General features: G+C 35.8%; 1 protein-coding gene across 1 annotated transcript in view; it reads left to right on the top strand.

The window, feature by feature from the left end:
- ADCY8 (adenylate cyclase 8) overlaps positions 1 to 15403 on the top strand; it is a 122354-nt gene that overhangs the window by 95642 nt on the left and 11309 nt on the right. The window contains exons 11-14 of the mRNA XM_035317647.1: positions 2080 to 2172; positions 3860 to 4032; positions 6834 to 6915; positions 12272 to 12430. Of these exons, the coding sequence (XP_035173538.1) occupies positions 2080 to 2172; positions 3860 to 4032; positions 6834 to 6915; positions 12272 to 12430 (507 nt within the window). The remainder of the gene's footprint in view (positions 1 to 2079; positions 2173 to 3859; positions 4033 to 6833; positions 6916 to 12271; positions 12431 to 15403) is intronic.

Genomic DNA, 15403 nt, shown 5'->3' with positions numbered 1-15403 from the left:
CCAATATGCTAGAACTCAACATGTGCCTTGGTTTCTTTGTGATACCATGCAGTCACTGATAGGGGAGTCATTTGGAGAAAGAATTATGTCCCCACTGAGAAAATATAAATAAGGTCGATGACAGGAAGTTCAATAGGGCTGAAAACTTCCTAAAGATAAGGACAGTGCTACATTATAGTATGGATCACTAAGGTGTGTTGTAGAATATAGAGGTTTTAAAATCATGTTTGACAAATATCATGTTCAACAAATAGCAAAGATTTTGGTATAATGAATCTTGCTCTCGGAACAAGGTAACTATACTCAATTTGCTATCGATATGATGATAACAAGATTTTCTTCATGGTTTGTTGCAGATTATTTTTGAAGATTGTGCCCACTGTAATCTTGTGTGATAGCTAATCCAAAAATAGTCATAAGAAATGTAATTGGTTTTACTAGAAATATTGGCAAGAAATAGTTACATTAATTGTCTTATATTCAGAATTTCTGTGACTTGAGCTACTGAGACCTGACCTCTACAAGAAACCACAGCATGTATATAATATATCATTAATTTATATGGAAAGGAATCCTGCCTTAATAATAGTTTATTTTAAAATAAATTTTTAAATGTATTTTAAAAATATTTTTAAATATATTTTAAATAGTTTATTTATCTACTTCCTGCACACCACTAAAAAAGTGAATTCTATGAAGTAAGTGCCACAGCAGTCACTTCTTTCCATATGGTGGACTGCAGCACTATAGGGACCCATGTGGATTTAAGGGCAGGTAATGCAGCTCAGCCTTGCAGTTATGTGCATACATTGAGTTAAAATTCAGCCAGCTGGAGGGAAGTAAGGCTCAGGTACCTTCTAACAAAAGTAGTCGCTTTTACCAGATGGGCAAATGAGTCTTGTGATTCTCTATATCGAGTACATTCTTATTATTAAAACATTAGAAAAAAAGATTATGATCCTGAATATCTTTTAAAGAGGCACACAGATGGCACTCTGCTTTGTAGAGAGATGCTATACACCTCATGAACTTGCAGAAGTTACCATTATCCATTGTCATGCAGGACTGTATAGAAAACCTAGAAAATGTTGCTGCACTTCAGAGATGACTGAGTTGCTGAAAGAACAAACAAGAGAGTTCCAAGTTCAAAATTCATTAGAATTTAATTTTAAGTAATTTGGCTTCATTAAACAAACTATCTAACTTTTAGAAAGAGGGACAAGGGAACTAGCTTGTACATATCAGGTTGATGAAATGACCTGGTATAAACATCCAGATTGGATTAATATATGTGACGGGAAACTCCATCTGCTTTGACTGTCAAAACATGAAAACATTAATGATTTTTTTTTCCTGTGTTCTAAGACTATGATATATTATGATTCAGCACTGATGTCTTATTTATACTTAACACAGCCAGTTTGAAATACCATTAAAGCGAATGCGGGTCACAGCAGTTAAAATGCTGTATTTTCTGAAATTCTCCTAGATACTATTCTCAAAAACATTGTATCATGAACCATTTTTCATTACCTTACATTCTAGATATCTCACAATTCTGGGACCATGTTATTCTTTGACACATGGCATGATGCCATGGGATTTTTTCCCACCCCTAGAAGGATAACACCATCCATAACAACATAGCAGGAAAAACCTGCCTTCAAGCAAGTGTACACATACAGTTTGATTTTATGCTCACATTATAACTATGTTGTCTATAATTCATAGTAAAATATATACATTAACACATAGTAGTTTTTAAGAGTCCAGTGTCAGTCCTCTGACACTCCTGGAGGAGCTCATCTTTCACCTTCGGGAACAGGATTGAAAACGAAGGCTACCCAGACTCTAAATGCCTGTAGTGTGAAAGCTTTCCCCTTTCTTTTTCATTCACATTTTTCTGTCTACATGGTGTCCATTTAGCCCTTGCTGGCAGTTAGGAAGCTGGTATGGAGAGGAGCAGGTCAGCCAGTTCCACCCCTGAGCCCAGCCAGACAGCCACACAACCACTTTGTCACTAGAGTACAATGTAGCCCTGATTTATTTATTTATTTATTTATTTTCCTTTATTCACAGCTATGGTGTGATTTTGACAAACCAGTGCCCCTGAAGAATCAGACATTCAACAATTCATCTGCATCTTTTACAGACATCTGTTCCTATCCTGAGGTATTTCTGAGGGTACTTTTGAATCTCAGGCACAGCTCCACAGAAGTTACATGGTGACTTCTAACTAAAATCAATGACCTGTGTAGTGGTGCTGGAGTCAGGTGCCTTAATAGGACTATGAAGCTGAACCTTGTCATCTATCAATAGGCTGGCAGAAAAAGTAGAGATGGATTACAGAATGAATCAATCTTATGTCCTAATAGAACATTACAACCAGAATCTTTATGTATCCTAAGACTTTTATTGTCCTTGCTGTTCAGCCTGTATTTATGCAGACAGAGTTCAGCAGACAGCTGAAATGTGAGTAGACATGAGACACTGAGATGTAACAAGACCTATTTTAGTACAAGTAAAGATTTTTTTTTCTTCAGTAGAAGTCAGTAAGGAAAATGGAAGCTCACTCTGGCTAGTAATATCCTTGTTCATGCATGAAATCAATGACAAGACATTAGTAAATGCTTTACCAAACTAAGTCCTCCAGCTTTCTTTTTGTAAGCAGCAGAATCTCATTTTCCCAAATTTCTAGCTTTTGCTGCCTGTCATGTATATTTAAAAATAGTTGGAAACACATCCAGCAATGTTTCCATGCCCCAACCCAATAAAACATACTGCTTAATTCTTAGGAAGCCAATGGAGGAGACTAATATTTTTTATATCAACAAATAAATAAATAAATAAACACAACAAAAAATGCAGTGATTTTAAATTTACATTTGAAGAAAACAAAAATATCCTCTCTATGATGAGCAAGCAGATAGCAAAATCAATGGATTGGTGATGTGCATGTTGCTTAGAATGTCATATAGCAGTGTCATGATATTGCCACAAATTTCAGAGGTGCAAATTTTCCCACAGAGGAAATGTACTAAAGAAAAAGCTGTAGTCAGAAAACTGAATGCTGCAGTCTCTCCTAAAGCTGTAGGATGGGAGTTAATTTAAACTACATTTGGACCATGTGTGTTGATGTTGCTATTTCAAATCTGAATAGCTTATGGACATGATTGTTTTTCTATATCCAGTATCAGCTGCATGGTTTGCATTTGACGGATGACTAATCACTGAGAAAAATGAGACAATGATGAGATTAGAAAATAAAGCCTGAATAAAACTTCCAGGCATCACATTTTAAGAGAATAATGAAACTGATCTTGACTAGTAATATTAAAAATAATTAAATACATAAATAAATAAATAAATTATTGTAATAAATGCCCAAACCTATGGTTTTATCCTCTCTTCAGGTAGCATGGGAAAAGGATAAAGCAGGAATATGATTCTCCTGTCCTAATTGATGTGACTCCTGTGGAAGTTTAGAACCAAAAGAATAGAAATGATTCTCACTCTTGACTTTTCACTAGCCAGCTACTACATACAGCATTTCTCACTTTCGTCTTTTCATTATACAGGATGCCCTTTCCATTCTAATACTATGAAAATGCAACAAAGGTGCAAAAGAGGATTTCTGCTAATATGGAGGTGTCATGCAAAATAAGAGAAGTTTTAATTGAACATTCTATATGACCACTTTGTTTCTATAGTAGTCTGTATGTTAAGACTTAAAAGAGAACCAAATTCGAGACCAATAGTTTTTGATACTTCTGATCACTGGATCGTTTATGTAGATATCACTGAAGTGAATGTATAATCACTAATCACTAAAAGTAATTGACTGCCATTTTCTGTTCAGTATTTTGTCTTCACTGGTGTGCTGGCAATGGTGACTTGTGCAGTCTTTCTTCGTCTCAACTCTGTCCTGAAACTGGCAGTACTTCTCATCATGATTGCGATCTATTCTCTGCTGACTGAGACCATTTATGCTTCACTTTTTCTGCAATATGACAACTTTAACCACAATGGAGAGTAAGTGTTCACAGTTTCCTTTAGGAACTGTTTTTTAACAAGGTAAAAGGTCAAGTCTTGCCAGAGAGTACGCATATTGGATAACATAATAGTAAAGAATAAGGTTGGTTAAAAGAGGCAATGGCTAGTCTAAAAAGATTTGTAATGTGATTTTTTTCTCAGGCCTTTTTATTTAAGTACTCATTTCATGAGGAATATTAAATATTGAGCAGGGACTACTTCTTAAGTCTCCCATAGTCCATCCATGTTGCCAAAAATATGTTATAGTGCACATACAGCACTTGTTTCTAGTCCTGAATACTCCAGAAGTACTGATTTAAACTTTTACCTCCAATTAAGAAAACAGAAGTAAACTGTTGACATTTTAGGGGCAGGGTTTTACCCGTATAAATCTCAAAATATAGACTACAGTTTCTAGAGATATAAGGAACACGGGGATGATCTCATTTTGTGGACTCTCTTGTCAGAAAGAGGAGCTGAAGAACAAGTGGGAGGACAGAAGATCCACCATGATTTGCAGCTAGAGCTGCTCCCCCTGTTAAATAACTCTGAACATAGAGTAGCAGTTATTTAGCTCATTCAGAAAAATACATCTTTAATCTTTGGTACTCGACCAGCTTGTGCTGCTGCTTGTGCTTTTAAATGCATGTGAGCAAAACCTGTAACTTAAGAGCTGCAAAAGCACAGAAAAGCATGCATTTGCAGTGCAAGTAGTTCTCACAACAGCCACGTCTTTACACACAATAAGGCTCTGCACACATATCTTTCCTTACTAGCTTCCTACAGTGCTAAAATACGAATGACTTGAGATGCAATTCCTTTTTCTAATCCTAGTTATGCTCTTACTGTCTAATCATATAACACACAGTATATTCATGACAGAGCCCAGCAAATAAAACAAATGGCAGGAAGGAAATAATACTCTAACCAAGAGCATTAACTAGAAGTAGATATCACGGTCATTGTCTGATGATGTCATGACCATCTTTTTTTTCCACTAATTAAGCACAGCAAAGAAAATTTATCCTTGTATGAAAATCTTCAAATTCAGAACAGTTTCTATTTTACATGGCATCAAAACTCTGCAGGGACTTTACCATAGAGGAAGAAACAGCCAGGAATATACTTCAGAGCAACTAACAGTCTAGGAGAACAGTTCATCTCAGCTGAGATGCTCCACACTCAGGAAAAGGACTTGAGATTCATCTCTGACATTAGGGAGCACAAGGTTCAGGGCCCTGTTTTCAGAAGCTTCCCTGTTTTCTTAGCTATAATAAACAGTTGAATAAAAGGTATTGCAACTTAATACAAAACTCATCTGTCTCATATATTTGGGGCTATAAATGCATTACTACAATATCCAATAATAGAGGCATTTATAACTATTACTTTTGAGGTTGCTGCCCTAAGCCAGTGTATCAGAGTCCTTCCAGAATGAAATCCTGGGGAGGCCATATTTCATACAACTGCAAAATGGGAAAACACTTGAATTCAAAGTATTTACATTCTTCATCAGACCCACAAGGTCAGTTCAGTTACCTCACTTACAAGCTAGTTTCTGTTTGGTTTAGTCTTGTCAAGGTACACTTTTTGTGTGCTCTAGTTGTCATGGGAGTCCTCTGACTCACATGAGTCAAGATCATCTATCTTTCCTTCAAAATTACTGTGGTAAATGGATTAAGGGTCTGGGCTGTGCATTATTTACAGTTGGACTGGATGATTTTAGAGGTCTTTTCCAACCTAAATGATTCTATGATTATTCTTATATATCAAGGCAGACAGAAGCGTGTCCCAGTCTCTTCCACCTTTTACTCATTGTTTACTCCAATTTGGATTTTTTTCACAACTTCAAGCTTTAAGCAATTTTTATTCATTTCCTCATCTTCAACCAAATAATTGTCATGTATCTGTTTCCATTCAGCTCCAAATTTTGTTCCTTCTCCCTTTTGTTTTATTAAAAATTTAGCCCTACCAATTCCCCAACCTCTCCATTTATGTCTTTCCCCCCTGAGAAACGCACCTCTTTAAATCCCTCTGGCATTTTAGAGATAATGGCTTTTTCAGTTTTGTCATCTTTCCACATAATTGTAATTCCTCCTTGTATTTGAAACTTACTTAAATTGTTCTGGGCTCTCTTCATCATATTTTATCACACTTTCTTCATTGCTCCACACACAGCATCTCTGATTCCACTCAGCACAAAATTGACACATACTTTCTTAACTCCTCTTCGTTGTTTCCCTTGTATCTACAAGCGTTTCCTTTACTTCCTATCAAACAATTCTATGCTCTCCTCTTGTGTCTCAGTAAAATTAATATAAGGATATTTAAATTTTAGCAACTGCCTTGCAGCCCATCTTTTATCTCTAGGCCCATTTGTTGGGTTTTTACTGTCACACTCTGGAAGTTTCCCTTTACTAGATCTGGCCTAAACCGTTCCCTATGCAGACACCCTCTTGTACATGGCAAGTGCTGTTGTGTTCATTGTTGTTTATAAAGCTCCCAGGAAAGCGGAATGACTGGCACACAGCTTGCATATCACATTTGAAAGAGAAAGATCATCACCTTCTGTGTACTTACTGTAGGCTACAATTTAGTTATTTAATACATTTGTTTCCAAACAGCAAGCACTCTAATTACACTCCTGTCCTCTTGAACTGATTATTTCTAAGTTAAATGTTCAAATGCAGAAGACTTTTTAATGAACAAGAAAAACTACCAGGGAATTACAGAATGAAATTTCTGCATGATTACAACAAGCACTGACAAATCAATAACTGTATTTTATTTTATTTTTCCAGAACAGACTTCCTGGGTACAAAGGAGGCATCTTTACTACTGATGGCAATGTTCCTTTTAGCCGTATTTTATCATGGTCAACAGGTAATGCAAACATTTGCCTCAACCATTCCCTATATCACTTGCAATTGCAGGATGTGACAATAACTACTTTCAAAATACCAACTGCCTTTTTATCCACTTGAGCATATGACCTTTAACAATTTAATAAGCCATATGCAGAATTTGATTAAAGAAAGCCTACATCTGACACTGCCTAGCATTCTTAAAGAACATGTGCAATATTATATTCAGCAATAGGCACGTTATATTGTAGTTGTTGGTAGAAGTTGGAGGAACAAATGGGACTTCGTTTATCTTAGGTATTTGTGCAATTCTAGTGTCATCTGACTACTTCAGTTCACTTGAGGGGGGAAAAAAAAATGAAGAAAGGGAATACAGTAAATAATAAAACTCCCTTAAAATGACTTAGTACGTTGATAGAAGAAAAATACTGCACTTGAGGAACAGAGGAAAATTTGAGGTTATAGAGGTCTAAGCACCAACACTGACTTCTTTGGGTCATGAACCACTTGCGGGAATGCTTTCACCTGCTCCTAGATCATAACAAGGATTTATATGCCTCAGTGTTCTAGGACTAATACTTGAGGAGGAATCAAGAAGTACTGTATCAAAATAATAGTTAATCAACCAGTACATTCACTAACAGACATCTAAAGCAGGGTGTTTTCTTTGCAGTGCTTCTGATTGACAACCTCTATGGCACTGCATATCAAGCATGCTGACTTCAGGGAGTTTCTGTTCACATAAAGACAAAGAGAACTACTACATTAAGGAAGTATCAATGACAATTGCCCTTAGACATGGTCCTGTATGTTCAACTTGCTTAAAGATTGTCCCTTGAAGAGGATTAGGCTGATTATACCAGCATTTGTAGATCCTAATTGGAGTGAGGCAATAAGAGAAGGCTAGGAAATTCTTAGCATAAGCAAAGATACAACTCTAAGGGTTGGCAATCTTCTAAAGTGAGAGTAAGCATTTAGAAAGAAACACTGATTAAAATAGAGTAGGAATTAAGAGAAAATCCCAAGCAATGCTCCTCAGGACCAAAATCTGAGTTTAAACATCTGTATTTTACAAAAAAAAAAAAAAAAACACACACCTGATTGAGGGTATTTGAGACTGTTATCCAGGCTGGAGGCCTGTTGGCACAGCACAACCTTTTTCCAGCCTGTTAATCTTCCTTGTTCCATAAAACAGAGTGGCTATACCCAAATTGCCCTTGGAAATGGTCCTTGACATGTGCTTACCTCTGCATGTTCTCCCAGATGATTCACAGGGCTAATCTACCAGGTTAACAAAATCCAAAAACTGTGCCTGAGAACATTTTCTTGCACTGTTTAATTTACTATTATAAAGTTAGTCTAAAAGAATCTGTATATATACAAACTATGAAATATAGTTTGTAGAAATATAGAAATATAGAGAAGAGAATTATAAATTATAAAAAGAATTATAATAATCCAGAGTACATTAGAAAAACCTCTTCAATTGTTTGAACTGGTGGAGAATTCATTAAATCTGATAAAGCTGTCCTCCAGCACAGCTTTACTTCTTAAAAACTGCAGAATTAGAATAGCCTAAGATATGCCTCATACTAGGTGTTTTTGTAAAAGAGATGACTTTTGTAAGATCAAGCTTATGGGCATTAAATTTCTGAACAGCTAATTCTCTGCTATTCTTTATCCGGTGCGATTTAAAATTAATCCCCACATTTGCAGATAGACTTTTAAAGTAGATTATTATCAAGAAAAGGTTCTGTGAGTATGTCTAATACAGTCAGTGTCTTCTTAAAACCTTACCTGTATTTCAGCCAAGGAATAGAGACATTCTCTTGTGCTAAGCCTGCAATTATATGTAGTTCTATCACTGATTTATGACATCAGGCCAAATAGAATAATTCCTCATTAGAAAGCCTATTTCAGCTAGAAACATACTCTTAAGATGAGTAGTACACATTTTACAACAGTATTTCTGCAAGCAAAACTTGAAAAAAATGTTCATGAAAGAAGTATTGTGGACAATTTTGAGGTTACACATTCTGTACTTAAAATGTGTTTATATACTGCTTTATCATTTTAATGAGTTAAATATAACATATAACAGCCTTCAAAATCTTACAAAAATACAATATCTCATACAGTCTTCTCTATTGGAAATATATCTCTCATGAAAATCGTGAACAGACAGAAAAATAAATAACCTATTAAACATGAGTGCAACCTACAACCATGGTTTTGGGGAAAAAAAAAAAAAAAAAAAAAAAAGGTTTTAACAAATGCAGAAGGAATAAAACTGCCCACAGAAGGCTCAGTCTTCCCTCTCCCTCCACTCCAATTAGACCTAAGAAGAGACCTTATGAAACAGAGGTCAAAAACCTTCTCTGGTTTCTTTTAGGTTGCAGATGGGTGTTCTGGTGCAGGCATTGCTCCTCTGCTTCTGGAGCTATTTGGTACAAAGGACAACTTGAACTTTGACAGAGCAGGCACAGGCAGCTTTGCACAAAATAACCTCTGAATGTCAGAGCTGTAGCTTTGCTCTCCAAAGCCTTGTGGGAAAGGAGAAAGGGTTAGCATCCTTGTAGGGATGGTTGCCTTGTAGGGCAATCTATCTGCAAAAACCATGACCCCCTTAACCTTCTTCATGCTTGGGAGAACAAGGAGAAATGAGGAAACAGGAAGAGGAGATTGTTACAAATGAAAGAGAAAAAGAGAGGAAGATACATATCTAATTCTGATATTATGCTACAGGTCTCTTCATTAATCTTTCTATACACAGATTTTAAATTAGTGAGTAAAGGCTATTTTCTTGTTTTATTTGAAGTTAGACAATTTTCAGTGGTTGAATGTGCCCTTTTGTTATGTAAACCCTCTCCTTTCTCATTTCTAAATGAAAAAATATTCTGTCTCTCAAACACTGATCCTTACCTTGTCCTTTCCTTGCATATGGAAATTATCTGGAGAAAGATTGGGTTGTTTAGCAATACAGGACATAGGGAATGCTAGGCTTCCCGTGTAATGCATCTGCTCTATTCTCTTCACTCACTATTGAAATTAGGAGTGCATATGGGGGATATATGGTAGGACAAGAAAACTTGAACATTTCAAGGTCAGACAGTTGCAGCCAGATATTTTTATATCTATTCTGCACTCGTATTTCCAAAGCCAAAATTCTACCCTACAATTTTGTTAGTTTTAGCAAGTATCAGAACTTAGCAGAACATCTTCCTAACACTATTTTCAAACCTCATATGTAGGACATCCTTTTACCTCTGAACTATCAGTGTCACCTCAGCCAGTGAAGATCAAAGAAAAATATTTTCTGCTACAATGAGATTATAAATAACCAGAATGAAATTATCTAAAATATAAATATAAACAATTGCTATTCTGAGTTAGGTTTAAAGATATGGGAAAAAAAAAAAAAAAAATACTCCAGCTGTGAAAAAAATGCATTACAGCCTTTTGGAAACCTTTAATTGTAGTGGTTTTAAATATCTGAAGCATCAAAGAACTTAGAACTCCTGCTCCAAGCCAATCTGTAAAATACCTTAAGATATTCTTGCAAAATTATAGTCAACGTTGCCTTCACAGTCAGCTGGTAGAGATAAAAATCAGATATGATCTTGTATGGGCTCTCTCTTTTATCACAAAAGCAAGGTGAAATACAAGGAAACTCCAAATGTCAGGAAAAATGCTTTAAACATATATTTTCCTGACACAGGATTTTTATTTATTTATTTTGTTTGTTTGATTGTTTATTTTGGTGCAGTTAATTTAACAGTCACAAGATGGAAGATCAAAATATTAGAATTAGAAAAGAGACTGATTGTTTTTAAAGGTGGTAATAGCATTTAGAGAGAATGTAAATCACTACTAAAATGCATACAAGCTTTGAAAGGTTATATCAAGTCAGGCTCATTTTTAGCTTTTAGGAAGAAAAGCTTCCTCTAGTACAGTCAAACTGTAAACCCCCTTGCAAGGTGTTTTTGTATATTCTTCAAAACTATTTGCCATTGATCACTGCTAGCAATGAAAAAACATGGACCAGACGAGTCACTAGTCAATGCCTGGACCCTGTTTTAGTCATTCCCACCCACTGCAGGATTCCCCTTGGTATGTGAATTATATCACAGCCATGTCGTTATCCCAGAACCTTTTGGCAATCCATTTGATGTCTCTCCCAGATAGAAAATGCATTTATTTACTGATGCTATATAACCCTCTGTTGAATATTTGATTATTATCTCTGTTTCATCTCAAGACTCAAAAATACATCTTCTTTTTCAGTCTGCATCACAGAAAGATATATTTCCATCAGGCTTAATAAATCAGCTTTTGTACAGGCCTTGTGCAAGCTAGAGTATCACCTGTCTTCAAATCTGGAAGCTCTCCTTCAGTGCCATGCACTCTAAAGTTCTGGCAATTGTGGTCTTGTCCATGTATTGGGACACATGCCTCTCAGGCAAAAAAAAAATGTGATTCTACATGCTCTCCAGCTAGCAGACAGCTGACATTTTTATATATACAAATATACATGTATATGTATATAAATATGCAATAGATATATATATATGTATTTATATAAAAACTGTGCTGTGCAGGGATATTACTTTTGCTCTATATGCATGCACCACTGAAAGTGATCTAATTTGGTTAGAACTTATCAGGCACTGCCACTTTGTGTGTTTGAAATTCTTACTGTGCAAACCCTGGATCCCCAATACAACAGGGACTGAGTATTCAAGGGAATGCCAATAGCATATATTTCACTATCTTTTAAAAGATTTTAAAAACATACAAGTGCATGACCCCACAACAGAAATATCTCATTTTGGTGCCACTGACTTGAAAGTCCTCCTTGACACTGTGTTAGACTTTTGGATTTAGTTTTGCTGAAAGACGTTCATCTGCAAGAAGTAAAACACCTTATTTTGAAAAGTATTTGGAATCATATTTTTTATTTCCTTATGAAACCCATTTCATTATATATATATGCATATATATATGAAAAGGAGAACATATTTATTTCATACCAATATCTTCCAACTACTAATCTCCTGTCTGATTCCATTATATTTTTATTTAAATAATAGCAAGGTGTTTAAAAGGAAAATAGCTTTCTGAAAATTTCTAGCCACTGACCATAACAGTAATGACAAATATTGTTAGTCCCAATATTTCTCTGAGGCACTCACAATACACAAGGCAAATAAAAGATACTTTTTCTGGCAATGAAATCAAATTCCTTCTGAGTCAAAGATCATCAGCAATGCTGAAGAAATTACATGGCAGGAGCAGCCTTCCAGGATGACAATACAACAGCTACTCTTATTTTGTTGAGTTTTATTTTTGCACTTCTTTTCTTTCTGAAATTACAGCTTGAATACACAGCAAGGCTGGATTTTCTCTGGCGTGTTCAAGCAAAAGAAGAAATCAATGAAATGAAGGAGTTAAGGGAGCACAATGAAAATATGCTACGGAATATTTTACCCAGTCATGTTGCCCGTCACTTCCTGGAGAAGGATCGGGATAATGAAGTAGGTATCAATTTTATCTCTGAAAATTTTGTTTAATTAGCAAAAGAAGAACAGATCTGTTTGGGAATTGCTTTTATACCATTCTCGATAGTACTCAATACAAAAATACTGCCTGGATTTGGCATATGTTCCATATTTTAAAATATAGATATTATTAATAATAAAAAAAATAATTTTGTAAAGTTAGGGAAATTGGGAAATTACTATTATCTGTGTTCTGCACTTCGAGGTCTGCATCTGGAATGCTCTTTCCAGCTTTAGGGTCCCCAGTATGAGACACATAGATCTACCAGAACAATTCCAGCTTAGGGCCACTAAGATTATTAGTATTTTCAGATAGAAATCTCTTTAAGAAGAGATTGGACTGTGCACTTAGTCACATGGTCTGAACTTTTGGGTAGACCTGTGCGGTGTCAAGAGTTGGACTTGATGATCCTTAAGGGTCCCTTCCAACTCAGGATATTCTATGATTCTATGATTCTATGATACCACAACATGTGACAAGAGGCTGAGAGAAGTGGGTTTGTTCTACATTAAGAGGACAAGGATGAAGGACAATCTTATTGTTGTCTTCATCTACCCACTGGTTGGTTATGGAGAAGACAAAGCCAAACCCTTCTCAGGTGAAGGACAAGAGGCACTGGACACAAGTTGTAGGAAGGAAAATCCCAGTTTGATGCAAGAAAATTTTGCCCAGTGATCTGGTCAGATATTGCATCAAAGTCTCAAAGGGGATGTGAAATCTTCAGCTTTCGAGTTAGGCAAAGACTATGAGAACCTGACCAAATTGTTTCTGCTTCTAATGGGACCCTTCAAAGGTCCCTTCCCACTTTTGAGTCTATAAAAATCAAATATTCCTTAAAAAGTTACAGATATTTAACAAAATACCCATGAAACTTTAAGATAGCCCAGTATTGTAGAAGTATTATTACAGCCCTGACAATTATTATGCGAGCAATCTGTGCAACAGGCAGTAGTAGACCCAAGCCTCTTGCATCTCCAGACCCAAGTGAACATCTTTGCCATTTCATATCGCTTTGCTTTGAATTGCCTCTTCTGTGCAATTAACAAAGCACCCATTTCAGAAACACAGTTTGTAGCTTTGTTTCTAAAGCGTATTTGCAATACACATAGAAAAGCTTTGTAAGTGTAAGCTAATTGTGCTGAAGCTCTGTCAGATCGAGGGAAAACTGGTAAAAAGTCTGCTTGAGACTGAGTTTCTGCATATTCCTAAAATAGAATTTGGAGAGGGATTGTTGAAGATATATAAGAAAGATCAGCATTTGATTCTGAAAACAGCAGGAAATCACTTAATCCTTATCTGAAATAAAGCAAATGCATATTTTAATACTATCTGTGAATAAAGACCATTGTATTATAAAATCAAGATTTTCTCATTTAATGTTGGAATTATATTTAATAATGAAGACATGACAAATGCTTCAAGATTAAAGTTGCCAACTATGACATACCAAAATTCATTGTGTAGTAAGAAGGATTCAAGTCTCCCTCTTTCTGATTCTACATTTTGAAAATAGATGTCAGCAGCCAAATTACACTACACAATGAGGAATCATTGTGTTCTGAATATATGATTTCAAATAACACCAAGGGAAAGGTGACACAGTGAGAACCTGCAAGGAAAGGAATTATAGAAATAATCTTCTTGAGGAATACCCACTCTGTGGGTATTAAATGGTCATAAAAACACCACTTTGCACATGAGAAAATATATGTGTGAAAGCCACCTGGTTAAAACACTTAATTGCAAAAGGAGCAGACCGGATACCAACCATCAGAGTATTTTATCATGTCTACATTATGGAGTCTCAGGGAATATGTGTCCTCTATTACACATCAATTCACATACTCTCACATGCATAATAAACTTCAGAAGCAAACAGATGCCCCACGGATCATTGCTGATGCTTCAATAATTTGCCATTGAATTCAGTGCCACCAATTTTGCATTTTGTACGGCAGTTTCCCAGATTGATTATACATGTGGATGATTTATGTGTGAGTTGGCTGGCTGTAACATCTACCACATTTCAGTACAATCAATTCTGCTGATCAGGTCTGGCCATTGAGTTAATTTCACTGCTCTCAAAACATGAATTCCCAAATGTGTACTGTAAGCACTTTCTCATGGATATATTATTTTTGTCTTGATGCTTCTTACCAAAAATAGAAAAACTGAACAGCTGAAGGCTGAGCCAATTGTTTTCTATCTTCAGTATCTGAAGAAAGTGTATGTCTGATTGCATGTGTGCTTCAAGTGCATATTGTCTCTTTTTCCATAAGGCTCAGTGAACTAGCCTGTGTATTACTTTTTTTTCTATATCTGTGAAAGGGAACAGAAAGATCCTTAGAGTATATGACTTCCATGACCCTGTAGATGTTCTCCAATGAAGGAAAGTGTAAGGGTAAAATGGTAATCAATTTCTCCTTTTTTTTTTTTTTTTTTCCCCCCCCAGAATAAGAGGCTGGCAGTGTACTTGGAAACTAGTAGAGTTTTTCTATTTTCACTGGAGGACACACTACTAAAAACTGTAGATAAGCAGTAGCATTAAGAGCATAATGAAGTGCAGGGCAGGGGTTCAGGATTCTTTTATAGGGAGAAGCAGAATGATGAAAGAGTAGGAGCCTGAGGTGTTCACATTAAGTGTATAGGGTCCAGTTCTTTTATAATGAGGGTAAAGCAGTAACATTTCCTAAAGAATACTAACAAGAACATTAAGATGCAACTGCTCCATGCCAGAATATCAAGAGAAGTCCCAGAACAGAAACAAAAGTACCCAGACATTGGGCTGCACTATGCCAGTTTTTGACCTTGCACTGCCAGGACACAGAAAGAGCCAATGGCTGGAAGTTGAAATTAAATAAGAATAAGAATAAGAATAAGAATAAGAATAAGAATAAGAATAAGAATAAGAATAAGAATAAGAATAAGAATAAGAATAAGAATAAGAA

This window comes from Oxyura jamaicensis, chromosome 2, assembly GCF_011077185.1.
Source record: "Oxyura jamaicensis isolate SHBP4307 breed ruddy duck chromosome 2, BPBGC_Ojam_1.0, whole genome shotgun sequence".
NCBI classification, from domain to species: Eukaryota; Metazoa; Chordata; class Aves; order Anseriformes; family Anatidae; genus Oxyura; species Oxyura jamaicensis.
This window is presented reverse-complemented; position numbering and strand designations above follow the sequence as displayed.